At 41.9% G+C, this 12,639-nt stretch overlaps 1 protein-coding gene across 15 annotated transcripts in view; it reads left to right on the forward strand.

Annotated features, from left to right (window-relative positions):
- Positions 1-12,639, forward strand: part of GBF1 (golgi brefeldin A resistant guanine nucleotide exchange factor 1) — a 140,150-nt gene that overhangs the window by 1,239 nt on the left and 126,272 nt on the right. For all 15 annotated transcript variants that reach the window (XM_075258143.1, XM_075258150.1, XM_075258152.1 and 12 more), the window contains exons 2-3: positions 6,545-6,650; positions 7,742-7,808. In XM_075258143.1, coding sequence (XP_075114244.1) covers positions 6,555-6,650; positions 7,742-7,808 — 163 coding nt within the window. In that variant the 5' untranslated portion in view covers positions 6,545-6,554. The remainder of the gene's footprint in view (positions 1-6,544; positions 6,651-7,741; positions 7,809-12,639) is intronic.

A 12,639-nucleotide genomic window follows, 5' to 3' on the forward strand; every position in this document is an offset into this window, starting at 1 on the left:
ACCGCTGAGAACTGCACTATTCCTGGGTACTGGGGTGTTTACTGTCACTGGGATTGTAGCGGTGGTCACAAGCTCCTCCATTAGGATCAATGGGAGCATCGGAAATAGCTGAAGCATGGCATTTGGCTGTCTCCGTTAAAATGAATGGAGCGGGAGCTTGTGACCACTGCTATATTCTCAATAGGAGTAGAACACTCCCAGGATCAGTGGCTTTCAGTGGTTGGATGCCCACTGATCAGCACTGTTGTTCTTTGTGGTTTTTGTAACGTAACCTGCTTTAAATCGAACTGATCCCATAAAGAAGTACCCTTATTTTTTTGTGACGCTCCATCAAATAACATTGTGGGAATTCCATAAAACTAAGGCCCAGCTCTGGCACAGTGTGATGCATCTTGGTGCACCTAGTTTGGGCTAAAAATTTTTGACTTTGCAGTTGTGGATTCTCAGCAAAGGGAATATGGCTTAAAGGGATTGTGTCAGGTCAATTTGGGACACTTAACCACCCTCAGGTCCTTATAGTCCATATAGTGCCCCAAATCACTCTGCTATAAAGCTATCTGTGTCCGCAATAAAAAAAAAAAAATAGCTCTCTACTTACCCAGCTGCAGATCCTCACGTAAAAGTTACCTAAGAAACCACACGATCCCATAGACTATAATGAGGTCCGTGTGGTTTATATTCGGTTTCTGCATGAAACATGCAGAGAGAAAAGTACTGCAAGCAGATGTGAACTGGGCTTAAGTTTACACTGTGAACTATAAATAAACCTGGGTAACCACATGTTACATATTATGAACACCTTGGTTTTCATAATATGTAGGATACATGTGTTTAGGTAAATATGGCACCGACTACTTCTAATATTTACAAATATGGTGTAATAATTTTGACTAGGCATGATTTTGACTGAATTGTGACTAGGTATGTTGGGGTATGTTCACACAGAGATTTTTGCAGGCGGATTTTGACGCGGAATCCACCTGCAAAAAAATGGCTCCCATTGACTTCAATGGGAGCTGTTCGCTTTTTTTTTTTTTTTTTTTTCCCCGCTAGCTAGTAGCGGAAAAAAAAGAAGCGACATCTTGCTGCGGCTGAGTCAGCTGCAGTGTCCACGGGTTGAGATGCTCCTGTTTAGTCCCATTCATTCTGGCCTAATCAGGAGCGGGATGCTGCATCGGCATCCGTCAGCGGCTAGTCACGCAGAAGGTTCACAAAGTGGAGAAGGTTTCAGCCACCTTTTCCTCCGTGTGAACATACACTTAGGATTTGTTCAGAGTTTTTTGCAGGCTAAAAAGATCTGCTTTAGGGAAACTTCACACGGAGTTACGCTGCGCTCATTCTGATCGTAAAAGCTCGTTCAGAATGAGTGCGTAAAAAGCAGCTCCCATTGACTTGAATGGGAGCCGGCATACGCATGTAATACATTAAAAGCAATAGGGGGAAAAAGCCTCCCATTGATTTCAATGGGGAGCGCACGTATGCCGTCTCTTTCAAGTCAATGGAAGCTTCTTTTTACGCACTCATTCTTACTCCTTCTTCACTCTCCCTTACTTCCTCTGTCCCTCCCTCTTCTCTGTATCCCGCCCTTCCCTACCTACTTAGTCCCACTATATTATACAGTATACTTGCCTTCCTGTGAGATGGCTCCTCCTTTACTGATTTTGTAGGGCACTGCTCTGGTCTCTGCAGCAATGATCCACCTCTACACTGCATATAGAAGCTGTGCAGTAGAGGTGGATTATTGGCAGCAGTGATTGGAGAAGTATGCACCTGCTAAATCAGTAAAGAAGGAGGAGCTGTCCCCTAGAATGAGGGGTACGTACAATGGGGTGGGGGGGAGTAGTAGTGACAATCCGTTTCTGGAAACTGATAGTCACCGAATAATCAGAAAATGTGTATGGGTAATTTATTGATTTTTAATTGTTATTTAGAAAGTGGGAGGGGGAATGGTACTTAGATTATTGTAGAGCTTTCCGGTTATCCTGGACAATCCCTTTAAGGCTGGGGCCCCACATAACATAAAGGCTGCAATTTGACTGCAGCAGAAACTGTGCCACTTCAAGGTTGATGGGATTCTAGCAAATCCCATCTACACCTTGTGGAAAAAAAAAAAAAAAATATGCGTTGCGGGCACACTGCTATTTTCAAAATTTCTATTTTGTAAGTTGCAGCATGTCAATTATACCTACTGAAACACTGGTGGTTTCTCTATAGGTATAACTGAAACAATCCACAGAGGTTTCCTCTGTGGACTCTGTTTGAAAAGCACTGCAGGAAAAACTCGATGCGTGTTGCCGCAGTTTTTCTGGCAGCACTTTGTTGCTTTGGCCTGCTACGTGGGGCCTTAGCCTCAGAGTCAGTCTGTTCTTTGACCTGACGATCTAAGGGCTAGTTCACACGTGAGTAATAGGGGAGGTTTTTGACAGCGGATTTCGCGTCCAAAACCTCCCCTTATAATGGTGGTCTATGGAGACCGCCGGGCTTCTGTTCTCCGCTAGCGGCGAGCTGCTGCTAGCGGAGAAAAGAAAGGACATGTCCTTTCTTCAGGCGGAAGCCGCGCTGTCTCAGTCGCGCGGCTTCCGCCCCCGGCAGCTCCCTCCTATGTCGGCTCATTCATTTGAGCCGACAGCAGAGGGTTAAGCCGCGACAGCGATGGTCGCGGCGGGCGGGTTTTGACAAGAGAGAGACGCGGCTCGCCGCGTCTCTCTCTGTGTCAAAACCCGCGCGGGCAGTTCACGTGTGAACTAGCCCTAATGAATACACTCTTACCAGAATTCCCCTTTAAAACATTTTACCATGCTCAAAATTGTTTGTAAGCCACTGACATCCTGCTGTAGGGAAAATACCTTTTTTGTTAGAAAGTGCAGTCTTGCTTTAGAGGCAGGGTGTGTTCACATGTTCACATTTTCCGATGCAGTCTTTGATCCCGAAGCCAGGTAAGCATAAACGGAGTGAAATCATATAGGACAGTGATGACATTCCATATATAATATATATATATATATATATATATATATATATATATATTGCAAAAGAGCTGTTTGCTGCACCCCAGTCATGGCTCACTGCTGCGCACCCATTTGCCACTGGATGCCACCTAGCACAGATGTACAGGATTCAATGTGTTGTGACTATAGGTGAAAACAGGTGCTCCAGCAGGTGTGGTCATGCCCTCAAAGCATATACAGACTAAATGTTGATTTTTCTTGTCGGTAAGATTGTATTTGGATGCAAAAAAATGTATGTTCACTATGTCACTAACCACCTCTCATTACAGCATATAAATCGTTTAGAAGACGTTTTAGTGGTGGTAGACTCCCTTTAAGAGGGTGTTCACATGATAAAAATGGATGTACTTGTACTTGCAGCTAAATCAATGGTAGAAATGTAATGCTGGTGCTTGGTTTACTGCAATGTTTTCCTTAGTTCACTTGCCACTCACAGATTAGTCCCATTCAATACGTCTAAGGTGTATTCTGCCACCTGCTGCGGTTTCCAGTGTATAAGGCACCTGTACATTGCATAGAGTGGGTACCCTGCTGTGGCCAGATACATATGTAACGATCAGTGTTGGAAAATCCTCTGTGGATAACTTCCAGTTAGCACGGAAAGTGTCAGAATTCATTGGGGTACCCTATCAACTGAGAATACTAACAGCAAGTTGTCTATTTATAATTTTTTAGGAGGCACAGCACCACACAGAGTTATAAGAATTTTTTTTTTTGTAGAATACAAGCATTTCTAACAAGCATGTCCTCCTTACTTCCTGCGCTGCTCCGTAAAATTGTGACATGGTTAGCGGGTTGCTCCAGTACCACATTATATTATGGTGTATGTTCATGAAATGTGCCTTTGCCATTCTTCGTATGTCATTCTTAACATAAACCTGACTCGACAGACGAGTGGAGTAATAATAATAATAATTATAAATTTTATTTATGTAGCACCAACATATTCCGCAGCACTGTGCAATTTATTTGTCTTTCTGTCTGTATTTGAACCCTACAAAGAAAGTCATTTCGCACACTGGGACTGAGGGCCCTGCTCGCAAGAGCTTACAATCTGTGAGGTAGAGGGGGTGACACAAAAGGTAGCAGGGGCGGCATTGCTTATACAGAGGTCAAGACAATGTTGTAATAGAGGTTACTGTCATTACACAAACCTAAAACTTTGAGCCGTCACCAGTCGTGTCCTTTAACACGTGGATGGAACTTGGACATATAAAGTTAGCCTGAAATGGCATCATATCATGTGGGGTAATGTGGAAGCGGGGACAGAGGAGGGTTAAATTTTGGGGATTCTAATTATAGTACGGAAGGGTTTATATTAGGAATTGTGATAGCCCTGTCTGAAAAGATGTGTCTTTAGTTTGCGTTTGAAACTGTAGAAATTGGGAATTAATCTGATTGTCTGGGGTAGAGCATTCCAGAGAAGTGGTGCAACTCGGGAGAAGTTTTGTATATGATCGTGGGAGGTTCTGATAATAGAGGATGTAAGCTTTAGTATGGGTTTAATCCAGCAGTTTTAACTCTAAATGCCTGAGGTATCACTGCACTATGACACAAAGTGTTTTTACAAAAGGAGGGAGTTCCCTTTGTAATACAACTGGCAATACTGCAACATGGCCGCAGGTGAGCTGTGTGACAGTCATAGTATCTATTAGACTGCCTGTCATTTTAATGATGACAGGCCTTATATACTGCAGTACAGAAGGATTAGAGTGTAGAGCCATAGTGGGGCTACAAATGGAGAATGAAGTTAAAAATAAAATGAATTGTTACTAGAAGAAAAATCATAAACCTTTAAAATGACCCTCAACCTCACAGCAAATATAAAATACATATTTAAAGAGGACCTTTCATATCCTTGGGCACCTGCAGTTTTATATACTGCTAGAGAGCTGACAGTGCACTGAATTCAGCACGCTGTCTGCTTTCCCGTTATGTGCCCCGGGGGAAGAGCTGCCGGTGCATTTACGGATAGCTCTTCACTGTAAGAAGGGTGTTCTTGACAGTCTAGCTGGGATGCCCCTCCTGACAGTACTGTGTAGCGCTATACTGTCAGAGGAGGCATTCCTTACCGTCCAACCATGACGCTTACCTCAACGCTTAGGGGAACATAACGGGAAAGCCAACAGTGCGCTGAATTTGGTATATAAAATTGCAGGTGCTGGAGGACATGAAGAGTCCTCTTTAAGATACGTTTGTTCCTCTCTCTTCCAACTGTGATTTGATGGTTCCATTACCCTTGGTTTGACCAGCCAATAGCAAGGGTGGGAAGGGGGAGTGTCTTAGACTACTAAGGTCTGAGATTACAGAAATGTAGGAGATCTCATCTAGTAAACATTTTTTGGATATATAATGTAATCCACCACCATCATCCTTTTGGAAATGTCTAGCAATCCTGTCTTCTAGACCGTAACCTTTTTCTAACTTATGGAAATGAGGTTTGGTGAGGAACCCAAACTTTAAACTTTTCGGTAAATGGCTCCTTATGCTAGGTTCAAACTAGTGTTCATCTCTGTTGGCAGGATTTGCATGTAGACTTGAAAGACTGAGAGCCTTCTCACTAAAAAAAACCAAAAAAACAATTACCCTCATGTCACATGCAGATAGTCATGGAGATTTCAGTCTAATGACCTAACCCAGTGGACTTATAGCGAAATCTGGAATCCCTACTATTGACTGTGCTGGTGTCTAAGCAGTGAGTCAAAGCATTCACTTTCCCTCGGACTTGGTTACAATTATAACTATAGGAAAGCTGCCGGCGTCCCCCCCCCCCCCCCAAACCGCAACTGTTTTGGACATTGCAGCGTGTCCGCGCAGCGATTTATTTATTTTTCCTGGCCAGTGGGGCCCTGGCCTAAAGCTGTAGTCATGTGACTGTGAATAACGGCTGTATGACATCTGTGTTTTTTTTTTTTTTTTTTTTTTTTTATGCACTGCCTGTTACCCCATCCACAGACACTGAATTTAATGTATATAGACACCCCCCCCCCCCCCCCATATAATGTAATGAGTTGGAGATGAAAAATGGGTATTTTGCGCCTCGGTGGTGTGAATGTTGCCTTATACTGATATCCCATGTAGTGGCTCAATGTCCAGTTATTCGTGTGTGGTTTCTTGTCTGTATTCGTGTTCATTGTTTTTTTTCTTTCTTGGAGAATATGCTTCAGATATTTTGAAACATTTCTGACAAATTTATTTTCTTCACTAAGCATGTGAGATAATTCAGTGACTTGTCTTGCGCTTTCATCAGTTGTGTTTGTCCTGCTAGGAAAGTAAGTTTGGGCAGATGGATTTCCCGTGTGGATGCCACCTGCGCTATATAACTAAAATCCTTGTCTTATTGGCTTATTGTTTATTCCTTTTTTTGCCACAATTCTAATGGTTTTCTGTGTTTTCTCATGGCTGGATAAATATTTGCATGGAATTATTGAGCATCAGGTGTAGCAGTATGCTGGCATTGTGTCTGATCACTCAGGCATCTGCTCCGGTCTCAGGTTTTTGATGTTATGTTTCTTTCTCTTCTCATGTTTTTTCAGGACTGTTAAAATGGTGGACAAGAATATCTACATCGTTCAAGGTGAAATCAGCATCGTTGTTAGTGCTATAAAGCGCAATGCGCGATGGAGCATGCACACTCCTTTGGTAAGATCTTTAGTTTTCTGTAGTGTTGCACTTGAATGGGACCTTCTTCGATGTATACTAGGGTGAGGCTGCAGGACTTGCAGAAGTGTATGGGTCACATCAAATAGCTGGTAGGTGTGGGTGCTGAGAAACTAATCCTTGGCCTTAGCGGTCTCTGTGGAGGGGATGATGATGTCACCAGTTCTTAACCAGTAATCACTGATTGGTATAATCGTTCATGGGAGCACCAGAAAGAGAACTTAGACTGGACTACGGGTTGCTCTAAATCTTGGAAACCTTAAGGGTCCGTGCACACGATGTAATGCTGATTCTGACACGTAAACTCGTGTCAGTGCTTCAAAACAGAATCCCATTGACTTCAGGGGGTTTTGTTTAACGTTCATAACATATTGACATCAATGGGTTAAAAAGCCTCCCATTGATTTCAATGTGTACCGCGTGTAAGACGGAACCCATTGAACTCAATGGGATTCTGTTTTGCAGCGCTGACACGAGTTTACGTGTCAGAATCAGCACCGCGTTACGTGTGCATGGGCCCTAAGGCTGGGCTCCCTGTTGCGAAAACTTTACAATACCTGTAAAATGGATGGGATTCTGGCTAATCCCATCCACATGTTGCAGAAAAAAAATTTGGTGGCGGAAAAGCTGCGCAAGCATTTTTGAAAATTTCATCATGTTAATGCTACCTGTGGAAATACCTCAGTTTTCTGTATAGGTGTAATAGTAGCAGAAAGTCCGCAGGGGAAAAACTCTGCAAAATCACAATGCCAAACACTCCTGAAAAATAAATGCCTTTCCACTGTGGGGTTTTAAAAAAAAATCTCCCCTGCAGCAGTTTTTTGCTGTGCTTCGCTACGTGGGGCCTTAGTTTTAATGTACTTGGACGCAAAAATGATGCAGCCTCCCATTTTTCTGTCCAGGATCAAGATGAAACGCAGCTTTTGTGTCCCATTTCATTCAATTTAACCCTTCAAGAAAAAAAAGTAGATGACTTATTTGTGGGAGTTCAATTTGGTCTTCATTCTGCAGTTTATATATGCACTTTTTTTTTTTTTTTTTTGTTTCACTATTTTTAACTGCCTTATCTATAGGATGAAGAGCAGGACCCCTTGCTGCACAGCTTTAGCCAGCTTAAAGACATACTGAATAATATAAAACGTGAGTATTTCAATCAGTTATTGATGTATTGCTCATTTGACCATTGTTGTGGTGTGTGGTGTTTTTTTTTTTTTCCCTCTTTATAGTTAAAGCTCTGTTCATATTGTCTCAACCTTCTGTAATGCCCTGTTCACATTGCCGTTGGTATTCCATTCGGGGGAGTCCTTATGCTGACTAATAATTTCCTGTCCACATGATTCGTGCGAGCAGTGCGTGGCAAGCACACGGACCCCATTATAGTCTATGAGGTCCGTGTGCTTTTACTACACCAACGCTTGCAATTGTGTTTGATATTCTGTTCGGGGGTAAGGGTCCTCATGCGGACTCCCCCGGACGGAATTCAAACGCAGATGTGAATGAGGGCTAAGATAAACCGTTTACGTTGAAAGTTTTCCCCAACCTCTTACTTATGCTGCTACAGCCTTTGGGTGGCATTTGTCGCCTATAGACTCTAAGGCCTGGAATAACAAATTATATGCCACAAATCCTTCTAATGTATGTGAATGACAACTCCGCATTTGTAAATGTGGTTGTGTCATCAGTGAGTTTTTAACCAGTGGTTCCAACAGAGTTGCAGCTCACACATGGCGTGCTTACAATAGGGTGTTTAAGGGACTGTAATGAATAAATATAAGGTTCTTTTAATAGGCAGACCAGTGTCTGAATAGAGGGGGAACAATTATATTTTTAATTAGACGACCCCTTTAATTACTTGTTTTATGAGATGTGTTGTATAGAACTGTCATATTAGAGCAAGTGTTATGTGATCGCAGTGCGGCACTTTTTCTGTTTCTTCTGTGTGTCCTAAGAGGATACTACAGATTTCCAGTAGCAGGTGGACTTAGAAAGGTCAGAGTATTCCTTGTGGCATTTGCACCTGCCATACTACAGTGTGGAAGCAAAACCTGATCTGGCAATGGTCTTTGGTGATGATGATGCTGCGTGCAGTTCAGCTTTACTTTGTGCCTTGCAAACAAGGCAGCACATGGCGTCAGGATACATAAACATCATGTTCACTATTCCTTTGGACCACGATGTATCTGGAAAGCTTACAGGAATTTTTACGGTACTGTTAACTCCTTTTTTTAAGTTTTAAAGTGAAAGTCCATGCTAAATTCATGGAAGGGAAGGGGTAGAGAATACCTTGTCCGCTCTAAAGACCAAAGAAACTGAGGGAGTGCTCTATTGTTTTCTGAGGATTTACATGTAACATCATAAAATATTATATTATTTTTCTCAGTCTCCCAATAACAAGCCAATAAAATAAATAAGTTATGGATTTCAATATTTGGCGACGTCTCTAAGGATCTAAACAATACTTTTGAGCAAAGCATAAATAGCAACTTTGTAATGTAGTATTTTAGAATGCCCAGCCATGAACACTTATGTCCTGCAGACCTATTAACAGGCTATAGGTTGCATGGTTAAATAGCCTATCTGCTGACAGGTTTGCCGGACAACTGTGGAGAACTGGAAATGCCCAGCATACTACTCCTAGAACAGCCCATGTGTAAATGGAGCAATTGCAGTCATGTTAGGGAATTGATATTTGTGTGCACATAGACTACTATAGCAGCCTTTCTTTGAGCTGATCAGGTCATGTTGTAATCTACCTTTTTATGAATTTGATCAACTGAAAGGCCCCAAAGTGTAAGTTCACCTGTTACACTCAAAATCCTATGAGGCTCTAAATGCATTTAGCCATACAGATTGAGAAAAAGATTGAAGTCCTTCAAGTCCAGCTTTTTTTAATTTACTGTTTTATATTTTTTTTGTGTCATTTGCTAGTTGTATAGTTTTGATGTTACTGTAAAGAACCTTTCCTATGTTGATGTCTATATTGCCTTTCCTCCATCTGCTGTATATGTGATTAAGGGAGTCTGTCAGGGAACTTTAATAAGAGCAGAAACCTACCTTTTGTAGCCACAGACCAATGAAGCAATAATCCTATTTTTATGGCTGTACAATTTGACATAAAATGCTTTGGGGAAGACTGATTTTCCAGATTTGCCTACAGATTGCTGTGACTAAGGCAGAAGATGAAAACTTCAATTACTGCTAGAGGTGACACTGGACAGCAGTCACTTAGAGCACTTGTGACTTTCTGTAGACAAATCTGGTAAATAATCGCTGCCCCTGATGTTCTAGAGCAGCGGTTCTCCACCCCTTCCACGGGGGTCACCTAAAACCATCTGAGAACACTTTTAGATGGTCTTAGGAACAGAGACACCGCTCCTCTATCGGTCTCTGGGTGGGTCCGCCCACAAGCAGATACTTCCACTTAAAGGTACCTGGTTTGTTGACATTATCACGCCAAACCCATCACATACACCCCATACAAATACATGTGTATATGACAGAGTTGGCGCCACAATATACTTATACGGACCAGTCACACACATAGAAAGCAGCTACTGTGTTGAAAGCAGCAGTATTTGAGGCCAAATTTTATGGTAAGGGGTCACCACAACATGAGGAGCTATGTTAAAGGGGTACAGCTTTATTAAGGTTGAGAAAACTGCTCTAGAGCTTGATTTGCATAGCTAAAAAGATAATTGTTGGAGTGTTGCCTCATCAGTCTGTGCTCACACAAGTATGTTTTGGTTCCTATTAAAGGCCCTTAAACTTCATTATTATTGGTTTGGGAGACGTTGGTCACACAGGTCTGTTTCTGATAGAATTTGCGATTGTAACATCCACTTGCTACTCCATTCACCTACATCAGTGAAAGCATTGCAGTCTTAGCCAAAGTTTCTGTGTAGCCCTAACTTTTATACACATATTGGAAACACAAGGCTTGTGGACTAAATACGAACCTCTGGGTCATTTTATGTGGCCTGCGAGCTCTCACGTCTGCTATTTTACAGTATTTGAATGTAGTTTATTCAGTCTTACTATTACAAACTACCTTAAAGGCACCCATAATCTGATGTGGCTCTCGGATTGCATAAGGCATTTTAGCTGAGTTTGCATGCTGAGGCTCTCCTGATTTTGGAGGGGGTCTGATGCACTGTCCCAATGAATATAGAGCATGTCCTATCCATCCTGGAACGGAATCCCCCACTGATGCTCCCACCTCAGCCTGCACATTTGGTCGTGTCCATGAGACCTTTAAAGGGGTTGTTGGGGATAAACAACGAATTAACCCCTAAACGAAACCCCCTCTCCATACCTAACTTCTAATTTCCTTTTATTAAAAAAAAAAAAAAAAAAAAAAAGTATAATTACCCTTATCCTTGGGGCGGTCATGTTACTGCCTCAGGGACACTTTCTGATAATCCGGTGACGTTCTGTTTCACTGCTTCCGAACCAGTATATCACCAGTACTCTCTTCCCCTCCAACCCCTTCAATACTTCCTGTGTTTGGGAATGGCTCTTCCGCTCCTCCTCTCTTGATACGCTTACGCCTTTTCAAAGGCTATTCACGCATATGTGGGGCTCATACAGCAAAATTTTGCTGATAGAGCCCCTTTTAAATCTAAAAGCTTTGACTCTTTTCCATAGTAGCAGCCACGTGTTTGGCGAGCAGTCATTCATAAACGTATTTCCCATTTGGCTTTTGTGTAGGCTTCCTACGTCAACCGATTATTACAGTTATAAATGAATTACAAAGATTGCATGAGTTATACTGACGGGTTGCCTAGCTTTCTAGTGGTCTTACTCCCTAAGGGTTCCATTATATTCTATATGGATGCAATTTCCGATCTTGTGATTATCCCGCTCCCACCCCTAGCATGCTGCATATTTGATCAGGTGTAGCAAGAACAGCCACAGTCAAACTGTGCCCTTTAGAATTGTCAATATTATCCTTCTTTCTGTTTTCTCTCCTTTGGGCTTTTCGGGTTGTTTTATAATTTTGGGATTCTCTTCAGCGTCTGTAATACATTTTGTTCATTATTTAACCAAAAGCCTGCATAATGAGTACAGAGCAGCAATGTAAATGTTAGGTGTTGTTCCAATGGATTACTGGCTTGTTCCATTAGGGCTCCCTATTGTGTTAACTCTTATTGTGCTCCCTGATATTATGAGAAGAAATGAATGTAACGTCTGAGATTTGTCTCCTAACATTGTGCTATTTCCTGTGATGTGTGTTTTTTTTTTTTTTTTTTTTTTTTTTGTCTGTTTAAAAAATATGTACAATTTGCTGTAGTAAAAATGATGTAATATGTTACATTGAATGCGGTGTCAGGCTGATCATAGGCATAAATTGACGACCAAATATTCTTTTAACCTGCAGTTACCACCCATGAAGCTCTCCATTAAAATATGGTTACTTTGTAGGGAGAGAGGACTTCTGGCTCTGCTGCCCATCTGTTCTATCAGTCAGAGGACCAGGACAACTGATAGGTGAAAGGCTACAACAGAGGTCAGATAAGGAGCTCACTGGACCCAGTTTACTGGATCCGTCAGTAGTCTGATCTTTTAATCTGAGACTCCATCACTCTGAATGTAGCCTGAGAAATGGTCTTATTTTATCTACTTTCCTTCCTGTAGTCTAATAGCAGACCTTACATGCTTTTTGTGACTGAGTACATGCTGTAACACTAGTTGTAGTCAGAATCTTATCATGTCAATAGTGGATGTGCTGTGACCTGCAGCGCTCTATGCGTGTGTATATGTACATTAGCATCAAACATCATGCAGTGTGTGCTAGGTAGTATGTTTGCCTGAGTCTTTATTTATAAGGATAAATTTACTTGGAGTTTTTTGGTCAGGGTTCTGAGGCCGTATCCGCCTCAAAACCCTGACCAAAAAGACTGCTCCTGTTGAAATCAATGGAATTTTTTTTAATTTTATTTATACATGAACTGCTTCTTCCGGCTCCCGGAAA

The sequence above is a fragment of the Leptodactylus fuscus genome, chromosome 10 (genome assembly GCF_031893055.1).
Source record: "Leptodactylus fuscus isolate aLepFus1 chromosome 10, aLepFus1.hap2, whole genome shotgun sequence".
Classification (NCBI taxonomy): domain Eukaryota; kingdom Metazoa; phylum Chordata; class Amphibia; order Anura; family Leptodactylidae; genus Leptodactylus; species Leptodactylus fuscus.